This window comes from Gymnodraco acuticeps, unplaced genomic scaffold, assembly GCF_902827175.1.
Source record: "Gymnodraco acuticeps unplaced genomic scaffold, fGymAcu1.1, whole genome shotgun sequence".
In the NCBI taxonomy this organism is placed as follows: Eukaryota; Metazoa; Chordata; class Actinopteri; order Perciformes; family Bathydraconidae; genus Gymnodraco; species Gymnodraco acuticeps.
In genome coordinates, this window is record NW_022992265.1 from 3541664 (window position 1) to 3563631 (window position 21968).

The 21968-nt window shown below is 41.4% G+C and overlaps 1 protein-coding gene across 1 annotated transcript in view; it reads left to right on the forward strand.

The window, feature by feature from the left end:
* The window catches only part of gbe1b (glucan (1,4-alpha-), branching enzyme 1b), a 118000-nt gene that overhangs the window by 20521 nt on the left and 75511 nt on the right, over positions 1 to 21968 (forward strand). Inside the window, exons 2-7 of the mRNA XM_034207095.1 lie at positions 1419 to 1588; positions 4003 to 4118; positions 6255 to 6380; positions 7668 to 7803; positions 17960 to 18050; positions 20169 to 20378. Coding sequence (XP_034062986.1) covers positions 1419 to 1588; positions 4003 to 4118; positions 6255 to 6380; positions 7668 to 7803; positions 17960 to 18050; positions 20169 to 20378 — 849 coding nt within the window. The remainder of the gene's footprint in view (positions 1 to 1418; positions 1589 to 4002; positions 4119 to 6254; positions 6381 to 7667; positions 7804 to 17959; positions 18051 to 20168; positions 20379 to 21968) is intronic.

The following is a 21968-nucleotide window of genomic DNA, read 5'->3' on the forward strand; positions in this document are numbered from 1 at the left end:
TCTTGAAATGGTGACAGAGTGGCAAAGGAAGCATGTGGCACCATTGGTTGGACTTTAAAGGTTTACATTTGGCAAGTTCTGTCTGTATCCACTATGCTCGACACAGGGAGCAGCTGCTGAGAAATGGCGCTGTTACTTCAGCCCATCATCACCAGCCCCAGGGCATTCACAGGCCAGTCTGAGCTTGGCTTCAGGGCTATAGGGGAGAGAGTGCACTTAACTCAGCTGGCAGAAAGAGGCTTTCTGTACCTGGGGGAATCTGATATGGACACCAGCTGGCTGCAGGAACTTAAGTGAGATAAATTGCAAAGTAGTTAGTCTATCCTTCTCAGTTGAAGGTAACAGACAGAGGTTTATCTCTCAGGATAGGCCTGTAGCCACACATTCTTGAGGGAAGGCGGCAGGTTTGCATCCCGAGGAAGGACCTCCTAGAGATAACGTTAGTGTGGACACATTACCAAACACTGCTGCACCGAATGTGCATCAAAGTTCTGGAAACGTTTTAAATGTGTGCAAACTAAGAACCATTTTCCAACACGGGCAAAAAGAAAACAAATAGTTGAATTTGTTTCAAAATCTTTGTGACTTATTTATTATGAGACACAAATACTACATTTATCAGAAACTTGCTTATTTATAGTAATATGTATCCATTCAGTTTAGAAAGCCTGCTCCAATCATCATTATTGAAGATAAATCACTTTTATTGATTATTAGTTATTGCCTTAAAAGAAAACTCTACTGTAAAATGTCATAACTATTTAAAAAAATGGGCAAGCCCTTCAATTTAACACAGTTAATGACACAGAAATGAGTGGAAATAATGAATCACACTAGATTTCTGATTGTGTTGGGATGACATGGTAGTGCTTTCACCACTAACTGCATTGTTATGAATAGCTGTTAATGGGTGATAAGTGATAACACTGACAGGGTCGAATAGAGGGGCGGCTTCTTGTAGCATTACTGGTAATAACTGATGAACATCTTCGCGTGTGTGTGGCTACCAAACCAACAATATACTTATAATTTACATTAACAATTATTAAGAGGCAAACACCATTGGCGTACCATATGTGTAGATGTGAGCTATTACACTTTATTAATAGTTCACAATATTATATCATCTTTTTTTTTTATAAGAACTAAACCAAATCCTGAACTCACTGGCCTGATATATACTGTAACAGTCAGTTTGGAAAGAAAGCTGCGTAAACTACTTGTCTACATGTTTTATTAATTCAACCCCCCCCCCCCTTCCATGTGTAACAGACAGACCTAAATGCAATATAGGTTCTTCAGGGGGTCATCAAATCGCCAATTACTTAAATCAATTAGACTTCATTGTACAGATTGTGTATTCACCTGTGGCTTTTCCATTTAACTCATAATGTGTGTGTTTTCCCTGTGGTTTGAAGGTATGAGCAGCTTCAGAAGCAGCTTTCCAAGCTGGAGGAGACAGAAGGAGGCTATGACCAGTTCACACAAAGCTACAAGACCTTCGGTGTGCAGCGGCAGCCAGACAACAGCCTGCATTTTAGGGAGTGGGCTCCGGCTGCAGAGGCCCTTTTCCTAACCGGGGACTTCAGTAAGTATCCTGAGAAGAGCTGTCGGCTCCTGAACAACATGTCAGCAGTCGGATGCATTTTCTTTGGTTAAAGTTACACTTCCTTCGAAAGGTGTTGTTGATAACACCCTAAAACTAAAGCTTAAACCTCCCACAGATATTTTTTTCAGTTAATTTTTTAGAAAATAGTGATTATTTTTCTTGAAGAAATTTGTTTTTGGCACAGCAAGTGTTTTTAAAACAAGCATGCAACAAGCTAATAGATCATAAATATGCCTTATTGCATAATAGCAAACAAATTTCAGAGTTGAATCGGATAACTAAAAAGGAAATGACACTTTAATATAGAGCTACTAACGCTGTTGGGACCAAAATGGACAAAGACATTTCCTTGCGAACAGGAATGTTGCATATCTTCACAGTGCACTAAATAAGAAATGTGAAATTTCTGAACTCTTGAACACAAAGGGGAAAAAAATTAAGAAAAGGCATAGAGAACCCTGGTGCAAGGCTATCAGCCCTTTTGATGAACCAACCTGGGAGTAGAAAATGTGGAAAATATTGATTACTAAAGATAAACTTGCATACTGAAGGGGGTTCTTTTTGAATGTGTTTGTTAATATTTTAGTAGCTGGTTATTTCATCATCGCCTGCAAAGTTGTTGAGAGAGTGCAACCTCTGTGTTTGCACTGAAATCTGTATTCCCTTCGGCCCCGACTTTGAAAGTAATTTCAGGTTAATAGTCTTTTGAGTGTTATTTCCAGTTAATATCGGCGGTGAAAATGCAGCGAGATCATTTATTTTTGTCGTCATTACCAAGATTAAATGAGACCTGCCCTCATATATCAAATATATATACTGTACCAGGTAATACAAGCCCTCAGTGTCATTTATTTCCTTTATCAAATATATGAATGCATCTATTACACATGCCACTAGTAATATTTTACCCTCAACAGACAAACAACAATAACAAAACAAATATAAAAAAAAGAATAACAAAAGGCTGGTGAAATAATTCAGAGCTGTGCACATAACTCAGATTTCATTGGCCATGCCACAGCAGTGCACCCACACTTGCCTCTGTGCCACATCCCTTCTGAACTGGCACCCTGCAGGTGATGATAAAGGAAAGCAAATGCTAATAGTAATACCTTCAGATTGATACTGTGTGCAAACCGGAGATTTGTTTATTTGTTTATTGTCCCTACACATTTGTTGTGCTAGTTAGTTCTGTTGCTGCCATTCCCTCTTTCCATATTTCTCCTGTTCCTTTTCCCTTTTTAATTATCTTCCGAGGACCTTGGGCAGCAGCTCAATTCCAACATTCAATTCTGCGAGAGATTACATTTTGACACGGCTCAGTCATATTATTTGATTTCAATTTCATAGTAAATGTGGACACAGCCCAGCAGCCCTATTCATGAATATGGTGCAAGTTGGATGCATAATGCACTGTTTTTCTTTTTTTAGAGAAGTTTAAGCAAAGGGAGATAAATAAATTGTGAAGAAATATGACTTGGCCTGCCTGTAAAAAGTGTTGGTGTTGTGCCCGGTCACTCCTGAAGCATCTCCTGTGATTCATTTTCTGTCCTGCTGTTGTTTTTGCTCATGAATAGCAAACAGATATGGCTGGCAGAAAAATATGACATCCTAAATTGTAATGCTAAGCCGTCTGCTTTAATGTCTGATATATTCCTGTCAGTTAATCAAAATTGGTAATTCAGTATCAGCAGGTTATGAATGCAAACCATTCGTTTATTCCCTCAGAGATACAATTCAATGAACAGCTAAGTTTGAATTTTAGATGAGTGAGCCTGGTGCTTTACTTGCTGTTGCAAAACTACAAAAACAACATGTGAGAGAGAGAGAGGGAGACATTGTGTAAAGACAGAGTGTAGAGGTCAGAAAAATTAAGTGGCCCACAGGAGAATATTGAAATAGAGCCACTGTGGTGACTAGAACTGTTGACCAAAAAAGCTAAATCGTACGACATGCAACCAAAATATGTTCAATTGTTATTGGTCAACACTATTCAGACTACAGACTTAAAAATAAAAATGCTTTTGATGCCAAAATCTTGTATTTTGCCCACAGCACAGCTGTTGTTTTTATATAAAAAGTATGCCAGGCTTATGAGCAAATTAGCAGTACAAAACGGAGACAAGAAATTGTTGTTTTCATCCTGGGGTCAAGACCTCATGACTCGCAAGGTAATAAACAAGATGGAAAAAACCAACTAATTATAAAAAAATTCTGTGATTATTTCCTATAAGGATACCAAAGGGACACAAGGTATCAATGCACTGGCTTAGTCTGCTCTGCCATCAATAATCATAGTGATTTCTTTGATCAGTTCAGAGCTAATTGACGATAGGCAAAGTTGTAAACCAATACATTCACTGTGATTAATTCCTTGCTGTGTTCCCCTACAGATGCCTGGGAGAAATTCACCCACCCCTACACCAAGCAAGAATTTGGCAAGTGGGAACTGATTCTACCTCCGAAGCATGACAACTCTCCAGCTGTGGATCACAACTCCAAACTCAAGGTAGAGAAGTGAACATCTTTGTGCCTAGTTTCACACACTCAGAGGGTGTCATCTTGCCGTGGTGTGACGGGGATTGTCATCGCAATGTGTGAGGGAGATTCCCTGTTATGTACGGTGTCTTATGGACCAAGTGAAAACCTGGCAGGTCGCCGTCAACAGCATGTCATACTTACAGCGCGCACAGGGGAGAAGACTGTATGTACACAAGGTGCACAGTGGAGGGTAGATACACCTGAAGAGCCCGACGTATGGCAGTTATTTCATCTCCTGTCTGCGGCAGGTATCCCTCAGGACATTGTGCCACGTTGGTCTGAGCAGAACACTCCCCGCTGTGGGGGTACATGATTGGTTTTTAGCTCTTGTAATAATTCATCAGGGTAAAATGCAAAAGATACACCTCCCCATTATGCATTGTCTCCCAAGCAAACGGTGTGCATGAGAATTAATCCTGACATGCGTTGCCAGGCGTGGGATGGATGGCACCGTGGCACCAGTCTCCTTGGGACCGGGTCATCGTTGGCGCTCCTCTGCGCCCTGGACAGGCTGCCCGGCTCCCATTGTCAGCGGAGGTCAGTCTGAGGACGATAAGAAGCAGATGGAAAAGCTGGCACCTGGCCTTTCCTTGTGCACCCCCGCTGCCTGTGAATGGCTGTCTTGCTGTGAGCTCCACTTTAGAATTAGTTCCACAGCACTCCCTCGTGGAAGCACAAGCCTAGCTCCAATCACTCTCATGTAGAGCAGCTTACCCTTCTATCCCCCTTTGTTCAGGGTCCAATTTATCTCCATACACAAGCATTTGTCTGGGTACAGTATTAACAATGATCTACTTTTGTTGAGAGCGTGCAAGATTTTAGAGATCCGCGGTGTTATCTAAACAATTCGCTCCCTTTTGTTATTTTTTTTAATTCACACCTTACTTCTCGCATATTGCTTGGCTCTTCCTGTTCAAGCACCCCCCCTTGCCTGCCCACCAGTCTCTTTTGTCTTTAATATTCCTAATGCTGGTCAATTTGTCTGAAGGACCACCACTCTGTCCGGCTTTTTGCCAGTCCATTTATCCAACTATCTTTTCTTAATCCTATAAACTGTGAAGCATGTCATAAGGGGAGCCAGGCAGCTAAACCCCAGGTGGCCTGACCATAATGAAAAAACCCCAGAGGGGGGTCTGGCATTGGAGCGGTCATTACTTTACAATGGTATGGCCAGAATTAGTTGTGTTCTTCTAATGCCGGTTTCTGCAGGGGACCAAACAGGGCGAACACATACTGTGGGTAACACTGCAGGATCGATTTCTAGCCGGGTATATCCAACTCTCATGCTGGCTTTCTCCTTTCTTATTTGACTGATGGAGGGAAAGTAACTTTTCAGTTAGATGTGCAAACTATTCTTATTTGAATCCCTTCCAATCCTAAATTGCAGACATAATAGATGAGAGGCAAAGGATAATGATTTAGATTTTCAAATTGCTTCCTGGCTCCCCGACCGTGTTAAAACCAACAGGAAAAAAAGAAAACAATCCATAATTACCATTGAATCTAGATTCACCACAACAACTGTTCTGGTCAATACTGTAGCCTTTTGTCCTCTACACCATATCACGTCTTCGGTGCTCTATGGGAGCATAGGTTTGAGTTTTGCATTGGAGAGCAGGGAGCAGCTTCCTGGAAGACGGGTGGTTTTCATGTTGGCACTTTTGAAAGATGTTTGGTTTATTGGTTGAGCGATCTGCACCATCTTTTCTGTGTAATGGATGGGGAGGAGCAGCACAGTTTTATGATGTAAGCATTTCATGGCTGGAAGATGTAAATAAATGCTGACTTTAAAATCAAAAATGTCCAGGGACTGAAACACACAGGAGACCCAGAAGACATCGCAGCGTCTGTTGATTTGTGGCTAGGCCTCTTAAACTAGTTTGCAATGATGATACATTCTTTGCATTATTGCAATCATATTTTTTCAGTTGAATGCTATTTTTATTTAGTCCTCCATCCTTTATGATGTTTATTGCGGACCCTATCCTTTCTGCTTATTATACAACGTGTGTGTGACCTTCCTCTTATGTAAAGTGTCCCCTCTCTCTGTCATTGTTTAAGTGCCCTTGCCATAACATAACACTCATTTGTCTACTTTTCCCAGGTGGTGGTTCACACGGAGGAAGGTGAACGTCTGTACCGCATCTCGCCCTGGGCTAAATATGTGACCAGAGATGAGAAATCTGTCATCTACGACTGGGTTCACTGGGATCCACCTAATCCCTACACTGTGAGTTTTGATTTGAATGTTTTTTTATGTTTTTCGTTTTAAATTTCTATTCATATTTCAATTTTTTTTTATTCCGAAAAGAACAAAGTAAAAAATACAAACCCCTGGGGGAAATTCTGAATTTGAAAAACACCAGTGCTGTGCAATCAATCTTAGAGCGATTAGTTTATTTTTCATGTTTTGTTAGTAGGAGCATTCTGAGCTGCCAGCATTGAAAACAATTTGAGCAGATTTTGTGGGGGGTGAAAACATTGAGGCTTCATTTGAAAAACCTCATCAAAACTTTTTTGGTTTGATGGTGAAAACGTTAAATCAATTAATTTCTTACAGTGTGGAACAAACACTTTAAACATTAAAAATCAGCATTGTATATCATATACTGTTGTTGCCTTTTCTTAAAGGAATACTTCATCCCTAAAATGACCATTTGTTTATTATTTACTAACCCTTTGATACCCTGATTTCTTAAAGAAAACGTGTATCCGAATGCCTGTGTATGCAAAAGATTTTGGCAAACATGGGTTGAAAGTATTGACCATAATACTGAATAAATCACAATTGGATCATACTAAAAGGGTTGATTTGATACTAATGTGCTACTGTTAAACGCAGACCCTATTCACTTCCATTCATCAAGACTCCTCCGCTTAGTGTGCATAACATTCTCCGGATAAGTGCATGAAAAGCGTTTTCTTCCAGTTTTCTAGGTAACAAAGGGTGAATAATTGATAGACAAAAGGTTATTTGTGGTTAAAGTGCTGCTTGATGCTGAGAGGGTCTGAATGTGACTCAATGCTACTAGATGCCCTCATCACAAGTGTCGACAAGCAAAATAATAAGAGGCTATTTACTTTCTTTATCGCTTGTTATTTGGCACCATTTTAATTAGAGAAGCCCTCTTACTGGGTGTTTATTCCCTTTATTTACAAGTGGCTCAATCATGTACTTCAAATAGCCTGTTCACAAGGTCTGGTGGGTAGCCATCAGGACATTTGGTCTATGTATAAATTATAATAATTAATTAATTCCTTACATTTATTATAGCGCTTTTCCAGATGCTCAAAGCGCTTTACATAAAACAAATCATTTTCCTATTGTGTAACAGAGACAGGCTAAATCATAGACATTTGAACATGTGCACAACCATTTACAGCCTCTGTGGTGGGATGAGACCCAGAAAACCCACACTGTGTCTTTGACCTTTTTGCTCATGATTACTCATAAAATGGACTGTATTTCAAGGTACTTTTAGGAAAATGGCTGTCATGATTTTGAATCCCTCTCCAGCAAATCCACCCTCGGCCAAAGAAGCCCAAGGGCCTGAGAATCTATGAGGCTCACGTGGGCATCGCTTCACCCGAGGGAAAGGTTGCCACGTACACCAACTTCACAACCAACGTGCTGCCTCATATAAGAGATGCCGGTAAGACATAAGACCCTGAGATTACTCTCTTCCCTTTGACTTCCCTATTATTTAGTTGGCTACTCAAGTCCTTAAAAACTACAAGAACATCATCCTGCTCTGATCCCCTTCATATAAGTGTCAGCCAGAGCTTTTTCTTTTTACTCAACTTGAGAACATTTTATACCTTCTCAAGTCAAGTACGAAGAGTAAGTGAACCATAAAGGTGATGTTTGTGTTTTTCCGTACACATTAAATCAGAGCCAGCAATGTAGTTTGAAAAATCCTATTCCAGGAGATTGAGAGACATTTTTTGTATAACTACCAGTGTCCTGTGCCATCTTTGTCAACACTGGTCCTTAGCCGTTTCTCCTGTACAGTAGTTGTATTTTCTATGGTAGAGCTGTCACATTCCCACAAAGCCACAACAGCAAGTCAACATCCTTTTTACTCGCATGACCTGAAGGGCTCACTGATGATTGGACAATGTTTTTTAAAGAACCAAACCAAAGTTATTATTTATAATCTGTCTACTTTCCATCTTCCAAGAGAAGAGAGCATCATTTAGACTTGTACTTACAGTAGGGCTGGAAAATGTGACTACAAAAGGATTATGACAATTGTTTTTTTTTTCAATCAATTTGTCTGTTAGTGTTAATATATATATATTTTCTTTATCTGCTTTAGTTCAGTATAGCCTTCAGAGATGTTGGCTGTCCGGACTTGACTTTGAGCCTATTGTTTGGTGTAACATCTGTTAAATATGCTAATGACTGACAGTTACAGCTGTTCTCAGTTTAATGTCAAATTCCGTTTTTTTATGTATTGAATGTTGCCATTTCGACTCAGTTGAATTTTATCAGATGAAAACAAACTATCATGAGGTGATTGTGAACATAAACTCAACTAAATAAACATTTTCCTACATATTTCTTCAAGATAATATTTATCTCATCTTTGTTAAATTATAATATATAGAGAACATGCATTAATAAACGGATTGAAATTATGCTTGAATTGACTGGCAATTAGAGAGGGAGACCCCCTCAGGGGCTACTCCAAACACAGCTATTATGGGATTTGGTTGTATGTTCTGGCCATACATCAATGAAAACGTTTCAAATATAGAAGACCAAAATGGGGCAATGGACTGACAGGAGAAAAACATGTGCAATAGGGTAGCCGTGGCACAATGACACCTCTGGCATGTGGGATCCACCTCAGGGTACAGCCTGGCAAGCCTGCTCCTGCACAGATGTAATCGATGGAACACTTTAAATTGAAGTACTCCATGCCTCACACAGATGGAAGCTTTATGTATGTTCTCAGTTGCAGACCGCCAGGTCTCATCGGTTAGTTCTATGCCCATTTCTTCTTCCCAGGCACCCTTAAGGTGGTTAAGGGAAGGGCTAGAGATTTCTTGAATAATATTATATAGCTTTGAGATATAGCCTCCCTGACAAGGTTTGAGGCCAAGGCAGTCTTCCATCCATCCACCAGGTGGGGCGGCCGGGAAGGAGGGACATTGTTTTATTGTATAATCATGAATTTGTAAATATCTAAAATAATGATTCCTTGGGATGTCATATTCTTTGACTAAATGTTCAAAGGATGTGAATACCCCTTCGTAGAACAGATCAGCAACACACTTAAGTTCCTTCCGGGACCTGGAAAGCGGAGTCTATCAGGGCTGGTTTGAAAGCCGGATTGCGAACTATGGGGATGGAGGAGATAGTTTGTCTATATCCAAAATGCCTCCTGAACTGTGACCATATCCTAAGAGAGCTATTGACCACAGGGTTGTTCGAGTGATATTTTCTACTAAGTGGTAAAGGAGCACACATCAGGGAGGCAGGGGCCAGTGGTTCGAACGAGTGTTGTTCCATGCTAGACCAAATAGGACCGCCCCCTTCCCGGAAATGACTCATCCAGAATGCCATTTTATGGATATTGGCAGCCCAGTAGTAGTGTAAAAAATGTGGTAATGCAAGACCCCCCTCTGACTTTCTCTTCTCAAGAAATGCCTTACGCAGACGGGGAATTTTCTTATTCTAGATAAAAGTGGAAATATATTTGTCCAGGTCTTTAAAAACCTTTTTAGGGAGAAAAACAGGAATTGACTGAAAATAATACAGCATACATATAGAAATTGTTATTGATTGGGATAAACCCCTTGAGATGCACCATCTCGTTTTCAAGGGGGTCCCGACAATAGCAACAACTTACAGACATACATAAACAAAAAGACAAAATGCAAAACATGACACACAAGACAAACCACATACAGTCTGTTCAGTAAAATTCAAGCAATGCATACAATCATTACAATTTGAGACAGTCAAGCAAATCAGTTTCATCAATATCAGTTATAACAAGTACAGACCAGTTGAAAGTGAGATAACAATGCATGTTTAAACAAACCCAATGATGCAAGAGATCTAATAGCAGCAGGTAAAGTATTCCAGTCAGTTGGGGCTTTAAACATGAACGCTCTTCTGCCAATCAATTTTTTTGCAGAGGGGACAGATAAATAAATCTGAACAGAATGTCTAACTTGATGATTTGGTGAGTAGGGTACAAAATACTGCTTTAAATAAGGGGGATAGTTAAGATAAATGCATTTAATATCAGCTGAAGCCAATGCGTGTCTTCTTACATTTAAAGAAGGCCATTTAAGTAACGTGTTACTTTGTAACGCGTTACAAAGTAACTTTCAAAGTAACGTGTTACTGTAATAATATTGTTTTTGTTGGTACTGGAGTAGTGTAACACGTTACTTTTATAATTCTGTAATCACACTACAGTTACTAACATTGCCCCGACACGCGTTACTTCGTTACTTTTATAAAATAATCACACTCACTGACAGACAAGAGGGGTTTCCGCCGCAGGTTTATATACATGTAGGCCTATGTAATCTGCGCGACTTGTGAGACCACATCTCCACGTGCAGTGCTGCATAAACATGGCTGAGTCTTTTCATCTGTAAACTCCCTCAACGGGGCCGCTCGCTCTCTTTTGTTGATCGCCCTCTCACGGGTGAACAGTTCAATGTCCCGCTTCATTGTAGGAATTCTGCCATGTCTCTACCACTTTAGTTTGACCATCTCTGTTACTAAGTTATGGAATACTAAATAAATAAGTCATTAGATACCTTACCGTTACTGCGCTCATAAAGAATGATAAGAATAATGCGTCTTGAACTGGTTTCATTAATTAGTGTCTTGACGTTTCACAGACTGTTAGCTTGTTGTGTGGCTGGTAGCCTATTTTAGAGCATATAAAAAGAAAGACTTGTGTTATGTCTTCCTTAATGCAATAGTAATTGGGGGTGCAAGTGGAGTCTCGCAGAGGCAAAACTGTGGCGCGCTTACACTGTAGGTGCGCCGCAGTCTGCGTGATCTGCCTGTAGGGAGGGGCGGGCCGGCCCTGCGAGTAAAGTAACGAGTTACTTTATGTAGAGTAACGAAGTAGTGTAATATATTACTTTTTTTAAAAGTAATATGTAATATCACCTCCCGGCGCAGACTGAAAACTCATCTCTTTCGACTCCACTTCGAGCAATAGAACTATTAACAAAGCACTTATATACTAATAAAGGGCTGGCTTACCTAAAGCCAGTTGAGAAGCACTTGAAATGTTTTTGCTCTATGAAGCCTGATGTACTTATATGATTCTGTTTTCTTCAAGTTTGTATTTTGTTGGTCGAACGCACTTATTGTAAGTCGCTTTGGATAAAAGCGTCAGCTAAATGCAATGTAATGTAATATGTAATTACTTTTTTTTAGTAACGACCCCATCTCTGATTGTAGGCTATGTTGAGTGGAGCAAGATCTGATTTATGTGCATTTTGGTAGACAACATCACAATAGTCCATAATCGGAAGAATAAGTTGAGAAGTAATTCTCTTTCGGACACTGAGCGTAAAACAATTGCGAGAGCGGTGTAAAACACAGATTCCGTAATTGACTTTTTGTATTACATGCTTTATATGTAGTTTAAATGAAAGTTCAGAGTCTAGCCATACACCAAGATATTTAAAGCTATCAACTTTATGCAGAGAAGTGCCATCCTTACATGCTATTACTATATCAGGTTTGGATTTGAGCTTCTGCCTGGTACCAAAGACCATGGTATAAGAGTTTTTTTTGTTTAAGCAGTAGTTTATTGTATGATAGCCAGTCCTGTAAGATATTCAAATCCGATTGAAGAGAGATCTGAATTTGTGAAAAATCTGATTTGGATGTATATATGACAGTGTCATCAGCATAAAGGTGAGTACAACAATTAATGAGACAAGAAGATAAATCATTTATGTAAATAGAGAACAGAAGTGGGCCCAGAGTTGATCCTTGGGGTACACCCTTTTGTTGGATCAACAGGTCAGACTGTTTCCCATTAACAACAATATATACGTGGCATAATAACCATTTTAATGGTGTTCACCCTGCCCGCCAACGAAATAGGGAGTGACGCCCAGCGATTCAGGTCCTCATTAACCTTGTCCAGAGCTGGTTGCAGGTTCTTTTTAAACAGGGTTTTAAAGTCCTGTGTCACACACACTCCCAGGTAGGTGAAAGAGTCAATGGCCACTTTAAAGGGGAGTTCGCTAAATGAAAGCTTGGCCGCAGTCTCATTGATGGGGAAGAGTATACTCTTGGTCATGTTGATCTTATACCCAGAAGCCTTGCCGAAAGAGGTGATTACATCGAGTGCAGCCGGAATGAATCTAAGCGGATCGGAGCAGTACAGTAAAACATCGTCTGCATACAAAGACAGCTTATGCGTATAGCCTCCCCGCTGAATGCCTGTAAAATTTGACCGATTCCTGAGAGCAGCTGCTAACGGTTCTATGGCTATATCAAACAAGAGGGGGGACAGGGGGCATCCCTGCCTTGTGCCCCGTTGAATCCGGAAGTATTTCGAAATTATATTATTAGTGCGAACTGCTGCCTGAGGTGCAGAGTAGAGGACCTTTATCCAGGAGATAAAGCATGGGCCGAAGCCAAATTTAGCAAGAGTTGCAAATAGGTAGTCAAATTCAATGCGATCAAAGGCTTTGTGTGCGTCTAGAGAGATGAGGGCCTCTGGAGAGAGTCCTGGATTTGAGTAAATTATATTATATAGGCGCCGAAGATTCCCAAAAGGCTGTCGGCCTTTTACAAACCCTGTTTGGACCGGGTGGATGATTCTATGCAGAACCGTCTCAAGGCGCAGAGCTAAAGCTTTGGAGAGAATTTTGTTATCACAACAGACTAGACTTACTGGTCTGTAGGAGTCGCATTTCGCTGGATCTTTGCCCTTTTTAAGGATGACTGTTATCACCGCCTGAGCTAATGTGGGGGGCAGTGAACCCTGCTGGAGTGCCTCTGCATATACTTCGCGCAGCACAGGCGTCAGTTTGCCGGCAAATGTTTTATAGAATTCAATAGGGAAGCCGTCCGGTCCGGGGGATTTTCCACTTTTCATACTTTTAATAGCGCGATTTATCTCCTCATTAGAAATGTCCCCCTCTAAAGCCGAGACACCGTCAGGATCTAGTGTTGGAAGCTTAAGGTCCTTTAGAAAGTTAGTTGTCAGAGAGTCATCCGAGACTTCTGATGAATAAAGATCTTCATAGAAACTCTTAAATTGATCATTAATGCCCCTTTGATCTGAAATGGTGTCCCCATTTACCGGTCCAATTTCCGCAATTAAACTGTCTGCAGCCGACTGCCTTAGTTGATGGGAGAGTAGTTTACTGGCCCGCTCCCCATGTTCATAATGGGTCTGCCTAGATCTCAGATGAAGGTCCTCTACGTAGGTGGATGCCAGAGAGTCATATTCTACCTGCACTGTAATGCGTTCCTTATACAGTTCAGCAGAGGGCTTTGTTGAGTGTATTCTATCAATGTCTCTGATCTGATTAACAAGTTCTGTCATTCGCTTTGTCTTTTTTCTGCTAATACTGATTGAATATGATATTATTTGCCCACGAAGATAAGCCTTCATGGCCTCCCATACAGTGCCTATACTCATCTCTAGTTGACGGTTTATTTCAAGAAAGGTATCGATGTGCGTGGAAGTATACTTAATAAAATCTTCATCTAATAATAATCGTGGGTTTAGACGCCAGATCCTTTGTGGTGGTACATGGTTTGGAAAACAAAGTTTCATGGTCACTGGGCTGTGGTCAGAAATAACAATGCTCTCATAGTCACTGGCCTCAAGCACAGAGAGTAACTTTTTGTCTAAAATGAAGTAATCTATTCTGGAGAATGACTGCTGAGCTGCAGAAAAAAATGAAAATTGTTTAGATGTTGGGTTCTTAAATCGCCATGGGTCCACCATCCCGTATTCTTCAACAAAGGAGTTCACCACTCGAGCTGAGTTTGACAGTGGTCTAGAGGAGACAGTGGAGCGGTCCAGAGTGTGATTGAGGGCACAGTTAAAGTCTGCCCCCAAAATTAGGTGATGGGAGTTCAAATCCGGGAGCAGAGAGAAGAAATTGCTAAAGAAATCGGTATCATCTGAGTTGGGAGCATAGAGACATGCAAGCACAACAGGTGTGTTGTACAATTGACCTTGCACTATGATATAGCGGCCATTTGTATCTGCAATTACTTTAGATTCCACAAACTGCACATGCCTATATATCAGGATCGCTGCACCCCTATATTTGGTGTTGAATTTGGAGTGGAAAATGTGAGAGAAACCACCCCGCTTGAGTCTAGAGTGATCAGAAGTACGTAAATGAGTTTCCTGGATATAAACTATGTCTGCCTTTAGCTTCTGGAGGTGGGAAAACACTTTGCTGCGCTTTACTGGATGATTGAGACCTCTAACATTCCAGCTAACCAAAGTAGTTGCCGCCTTACCCACACTCGGTGCCCTGTTTGCCTGGGTCATTGTGGGACCTTAGACAGTAATCTAGCCCCCTGTCAGAAGGGAGAGGAAGGGAGGGAAAGGGGGGATGGGTCAACTTAAAAAAACTGAAATAAAACACACAGCAATAAGAACATAAACACCATTGAGAACCTAAAATAGAAGGTCCATTTGTAATTGAAGTGATTGAAACAACATTCACAATAAAGATCTGGTCCCTCCCCAACTGACGGACTGCTACCCGCCCCCGATAACACTCGCACCTCAACGTGGACAGCTTACCTGGCGAGATCGAGCCCCACCAGAACCATCAATAGCTTTAGATAAACCTTGTGCTAATAGATATAGACAAACCTCTAAGTTGAACATTCATAACATGGTCTCAGTAAAAGTAACATACTTATTAACCAGTTATGACAACATATGCAAACATCCAGTATTGATTGTTGAACCAGAAAAACGTGAACCTCCCCAGGAGTATAGGAGAGCAGTTGCTTGAACTAGCGGGCTGTAAGCCAACTGACTGTTATAAAATGTGGGCTACTATGAGCAGCGCGAGCTGGCTTAAATTACACAATAATAAGAAAAATCACAAACGTTCGTAGCAAGCCCTAGCCCACAGCCCCATATACGTACATGTGGAAAATTCAACGCCGCTATCCGGCGCTGCATTAGTCCGTCAGTCAGCTTACCTAGCATCTTAGCCGCTCTGTTTAGCCACGTTCCTCAAAACAAAGTCCTTCGCCTCCCCCGGGTCTGTGAAACTATGTCGCTTTCCATTGGCCGTTGTGATCCGCAAAACCGAGGGATACCACAGTCCGTACTTGACACCATCACAGCCTCTTAGCATACCTTTCACATCCCTGAAGGCGGCTCTCTGCTTCGCGACTGCTTGGGTATAGTCGGGGAATACTCTGATCCTGTCTCCGTGTGACGTTGTCGGATCTGTGGCCGTGGCTGCCTTGCGGAGGGTCGCTTCCTTCTCCCGGTAATAGTGAAATCTCACCACAAAGGTGGCTGGTCCTCCTGGGGCCGTTCCCGTAGGGTGCGATGGCATGTCTAGTAGTGGCTCTTTTTCTAAGCCCAGCGTTTCCTGGAGTAGTTTAGCTACAAAGTCAGTTGGGTTCTTCCCTGCCTCCCGTTTTTCTTGTATCCCGGTGATGCGGAGGTTGCACCTCCTAGACCGCGCCTCCAGGTCCTCACTCCTGTCAGAGAAGATTTTCATGTCCTTTTTTAGCTGCTGCACGTCTCGTTCGAGAGTGGTAATGAGGTCCGAGTGATCATTAGCAGCAGTATCCAGGCTCTCGACCCGGTCCTCCAAAGACTTGGTGCGGCTGCTGACGCGGTCAACGGCGGGTCTCAGCTCGTCCCTCAGTTGGCTTATTTCACGTCGTAGTTCTTTAGACTGCATTTCGGCGTTGTCATCAATTTTCTTCAGCAGGTCAGAGAGATTGAATGGCCCGTAGAATGGCGGTCTCATCACCTCGTGCTGCGCTAGCAGCTAGGGGCCCTGCCCCAGCACCTTTAGCCGGGCTAGCACTATTAGCTTTCGGATCTGGCGCAGCAGACGCCTTTTTGCGAGAGGAAGACGACATATTTCAAATGAAACTGTTGGGCGGAGGCAAGGAAGAACAGCTTAGATTAAAGTTGCTTGAATATAGTGTAGAGGGTAGTTGTCTAATATAAATATTCTGATTCTGGCGAGGAGCTCGAGAAATGCGACCTCACATGGCTCTGCTCAGACTGGAAGTCTAAAGCTCAAGATTTAAATGTGAATTCAGCCTTAAGGAAAATATCCCTGTTTTGGTTTGCAATCCTGCTCTTATGAGATGTGGCATTATTTAGCATTTAAAGCAGCCTGCTGTACACACATTATTAAAAAGTAAAGATAGCAAACCAGGAGCAATCTGATAAACGCTGTTTCCTTGGCAGTGTCATCCTGTTTTGTGGGAAAGAGAACTGCCAGAGTAAATTCTGTCGAAAACCCCACCTGCAGCAGCTGAGCGAATCTGCACAATAGGATTCTCCAGGAGGCTAAACTCCACTGTCTCTCGTGACGGCTGCCTCTGCCTGCCTTTTCATTTTCTCCACTGTGGAGTATATACGCTCTGTATATATAAATATAAAAAAATTCAGCTCACCCCAGTGCTTTGTCACACCATTTCAGAAGCCAGCGTTTCTTTCTCTCTGTCTCTCCAGCCTGAAAAGAAGATATATAAATAAAAAAATATGCTCCACACAACAGTGAAGAACCGCAGGGCCTCCCTATGGAGTGCTCAGTGAGAGTTTAAAAGCCTGTTGTTCTCTTATTCATAGAAGCAGTTTTGGTGGGTTGTTTGAAATGTTGTACATGACCTCCTGACTCTGATAGCTGGTGTTTCCCTGTAGCTGCTGCTTGTCTTTAGGATACTAGAGCTTGTGTCAAAAAAGGACACCTGGAGCTCACTTATACAGTATGACTGACACTGGTCAAATGGTATTGAGTCCTACAGTTACCACATGCTGGCTGTATCATATTAATGAGACAAATCACATCAGAACCGATTTTTTATAAACATATTGCTCTTATTTGTTTAGCTTTTGTGTCTAACCAACAGCGTACTTGATGTACTAATGACCTGATGTTGATCAAACTTGTGGGAAGAAACAAACGTTTGCAGGGAATCTGAATCAAAGGGGCGGAAACATGCAATATTTTCCTGTTGCGAGTACTGCCTTTGTGGGGGTGGGCCCCATCTACTTCTAAAAAAAATCTTAAGAGCGACTGTGGCTGCGAGGGAGTACAGTCGTCTTTCTTTTTGTGGGTTCGATCCCAGCCCATGCAGTCAACATGTTGATGTATCGTTGGGCAAGATACTTAACCCTGAGTTGCTCCCGATGGCATGGCCAACAGTGTGTGAATGTGTATGCATGTTAGTGCATGTCCTAACATACACTGCTCTGTATGAATAGGTGAACGACATGTAGTATGTAAAAGCGCTTTGAGGGGTCTTAAAGACTGGATAAAGCGCTATATAAGTACAGTCCATTTACCATTTAAGTAAAGAGAAGATGATGAGAATAACAGTTAATAAAGGAAATAAGGCTATCCAAATAGAAAGGATACAATGCTTTAAATAACAAACAAAAAACACCAAGATGTCTACATTGTATCATGCTGCCACATGTTATGAACACATATTTTATGATCATTTCGTTTTTATGATTAAACATGATTTAGTTTTCTTATCATTTTCTAAATGATAAGAAAATATTCTTATCATTTAGACGAATAAGAATATTGTTTTAATGTCCCTCCTCACTCTTTTTGCAGGTTACAACTGTATTCAGATGATGGCTATCATGGAGCACGCCTACTATGCAAGCTTTGGCTATCAGATCACAAGTTTCTTTGCTGCTTCCAGGTAACTGTGTGTACAATTCTGTATGATTAATACATTTTGTTCACTCTTGATTGCAAAGTTGTTATGTACAAATAAAATGTGTAAAGCTTTCTTTCAGCGTGAGCCATTCAAGTCATATCGTTTTCAACACTTGTGGTGAAGTCCACCATTCCTTCACCAAAATCGAGAGATTCAGAAGAAACAATGCATGTACATTTTAGCCAGTGTGCATTTTAAATTCTATGGAAGGCAACATTCCATCAGGAGTTCAGTGCTACCGTGCCGGGAGACATCGTTTCTGGTCTTCTTTATTGAAACAACGTAACAAGATGATTCCGTTCATCTTAACCAGGAGTATAATTATACAGAACATTTGTTACCTGCAGTAAATGCCCCTTTAATATAAATGGTTCCAGAGAAATGGGTGTGTTATTGTGAGGTTTAAAAACTGAGCGAGCAACTTCCAACTTTATAGAAAATAGTCGCCAGCAATAATCTCTCTGTAAATACATTTGCTGTTAATCCAGAGAGTGGAAGGAGTAGATAAAAGTGGACTAGTCTTGGACGAGTATTTATCTTCTCTCAGAGATTGCTCCTCCCTTGCTTAGAGTTGAGCCTAAACCCAGAGTGTAATGTATATAGTGTAATTTCACCCATGATCGATCTCTCAGTGTCATTTAAAACCCGAGCAGCCAAATACCGGGAAGCGGGGTAATACTGTCGCTGTGTCCTGTTTTGCAAGAAGGCTGATATAATGATAGCCGGAATGACAGACCTACTTTTTTTGGACAATATGAGCAGTGTACACAAAGATATGTAGGATAGTATATGGAGGTGAATATACATACTGTTACTCTGTGGAGTGTATTGTGAGTTCAATAGTGTGTTTCTTATGACACTGTACATTTAAATGCTATAGAAGTGATATCAAATTATTCGAAATCCATAAAATGCTTACTGTTATCATTTAATTTAATCGTATTCCCAGTTGGGCAATTAGCAGATGCACGTAGAGCCGTGCAATGCCATATAAGAAAACTCTCTAAAAAGCAAGAATAATCTGTACACATTATAAAAGCACTATGTAAACTGAATCAAAAAGTTGAATTGATGATTATTACAACATAAGATCTACACATTTTGAAAATGATGATGAAAGAATGGATAACTAAAAAATTATTTAAAAGGAAGATCACATTTGCAGAATAATATTCTCTTTGAATATAGACATCTGGACATTTGAATCCACATCCAGGGAAAATATGCATATTAATGACAACATGTAAATCAAGTGGGTGCCCTTGCATTTTATCCAATAGTGTTGTCACTGTGATGCAAATGTAATGAAAAATAAACTCAAAGCCAAGGACATATGTGTAGGTCATCATCACCTTGCACAAGTGACAAACCAGGTTTATTTTAGGAGACAGGTGAGGTATTATGGTCTAGTATTTTGGTTAGGCTAGACCAAATACAGGTCTAGTATTTTGGTTAGGCTTTAGAAATAGATTGAGTGGTTAAGTGTTGTCAGGAAGTTGGTCGTCCATTCATCCTCTAAGGGTAACTCTGACATGAGGATTCTGATATAGGGTCAAGAAAAGGATTAGAGGTATGTTTGAGGTTAAGGCCAAGAAATGGAGAGGGTTTAAGGATGGGTGGCGCAGTGGTCTGTGCATCTGATCATCAGATCAAGGGTGGTGCTGGGGAACTCCAGTTCGAAACCCGCTCCTGCCGCCACTGCATCAGGCCGTTGTGTCCTTGGGCAAGACACTTCACCCGGATTTGCTCCTGTGGGTATTGTCCACAGTACATGTATGATACTAATGTGTACTTGTAAAAGCGCCTCGATGACTTCGAGGCGTGAAGATGGACGGTGTGGCGCAGTGCGCTGTGCAATGATCATCAGATCAAGGGGTGAAACCCGCCGCTGCTGCGTCTGTAAAGCCGTTGTGTCCTTGGGCAAGACACTTCACCTGAACTTGCTCCTGTGGGTATTGTCCACAGTACATGTCCATTGCATGTATGATACGTGTAATGTGTATTTGTAAAGCGCTTTGAGCATCTGGAAAAGCGCTATAATAAATGTAAGGAATTATTAATTATTAATTAATACAAATATGTGTATGTGTGTATCTGTAGTCGCTACGGCACCCCGGAGGAGCTAAAGCAGATGATAGATGTGGCCCACTCGATGGGCATCGTGGTGCTGCTGGATGTCGTTCACAGCCACGCCTCACAGAACACGGAGGACGGCCTGAACCGCTTTGACGGCTCCGACTCGTGTTTCTTCCACTCTCCACCCAGGGGGGAGCACAAGCTGTGGGACAGCCGCCTCTTCAACTACTCAAGGTACCCACCGTCTGATTCAACAGTTTACTGTGACGTCATCTTTAGGTTTGTTTAAATGCATCCCTGTAGTGTACCGTACAGTATGTATGGATTTGGTTTGCATGCACAAGGTTCAGTCCTTAAAGGTGCCCTATTATGCAAAATCCACGTTTCCATGTCTTTTATACATAAACATGTGTCCCCTGACTCCCCTCTGTGTAAAAGATTCTGAAAGTTTCAGGAAAAAATATTCGCTCACTTTTTGTCACCTGAATCTCCACCTAGAGCACCATTTTGTTCTTTTAAACGCAGAGGGGCGTGGGGAGTGGCTCCTTATTTTCATCTAAAGTAACAGACAGAGAATCAGCATTTTTTTAAACAGGCCTGAAACAGAGGGGTTTATGGGATGCTGCAATGCACGATCTGTTTGGTATTTCAGCCAAACACTTCAGAGACATGTTTGTATATATCTGAGACCTATAATATATTGAAGACAAACAGTATAATAGGGGACCTTTTAAAAGGTTGAACTTTAAAATAAACTTATATGAGATATGTTTGTCAAAATGTAATAAGACATTTATTCATGTAATACTTCACATTAAGATGTATAATCAAGACCAACTGTTAGTTTTAGCATTAGGTATCTGCATCAAAACATGTTGTGCATGGATAGGTTTGGTGATTTGAATCAAAGCACATGGTTTAAACTTGCATGAAGTCTATTTATGGCATTAGTATTTTAAACCGCAATTTAAGTTGAGCAATAACAACTCATGAAGTCTTTTATAGAAGTTTCTTATTACATAAGCTCTTTTGTAATACAGAAAGTTGTGCTCCATGTATGTAAAAAAAATCACATTCTAGTTTCTTCCTGCTTCACAGTAGCAGTTCTAGCATACCTGCTGTTCATTTTGTGTTAGTCACTGTACACCTGCATTACACCAGCATGGCGGGACTTCTTTCCTTTTGTATTGACTTGATGCTACTCTAATTGTATTGCAATTAAATGACATTCAGTTTTTTTCAGAACCTTTTAGTGGGGTCCAGAATACAAAAGCCAGGAAACTGCCCACTGATTACAGCAAGTTCAACTCCAAATTATACTGTGGGGATTAAAAGCTGCATTTAAATGTTACATATGATCAGGGGTGCACATAGCTTTCTCAGTGAGGTACTCAGATGAGTACCTAGAGTCAGTGTTTGGTACTCCAACTTCTGGCTCCACTCAGTTATTTGATGAAGCCCCCTGTATCGCGAACGTCAACGGGGGGGGGGGGCGGTTGCTAGTGGAGTACTTCAGGAAAGTCGACGGGGGAGGCTAGTGGAGTACTTCGTGACCACAGAGCGTGAACGTTGTGATCAGCTGTTGTAGCGCAGTTCTCCAGTGAAGGGGGGGAGTCTCCCTCCGCAACCGGTTGGCGTAGTTTTGGCACAATTACGTTGTACAGACCGACGTTAACAGCAGCCCTGTCTGTGCACACGGAGACCGACTCTGTCGTCCGGTGATCTAACCGCCTTCTGGAAAAGCTTCACAAGTACGTCGGTACGCAAATGCACTTTGTGACACAAGTGACGGTACGCATTTCAGATTGTTGCGTACCTGCGTAC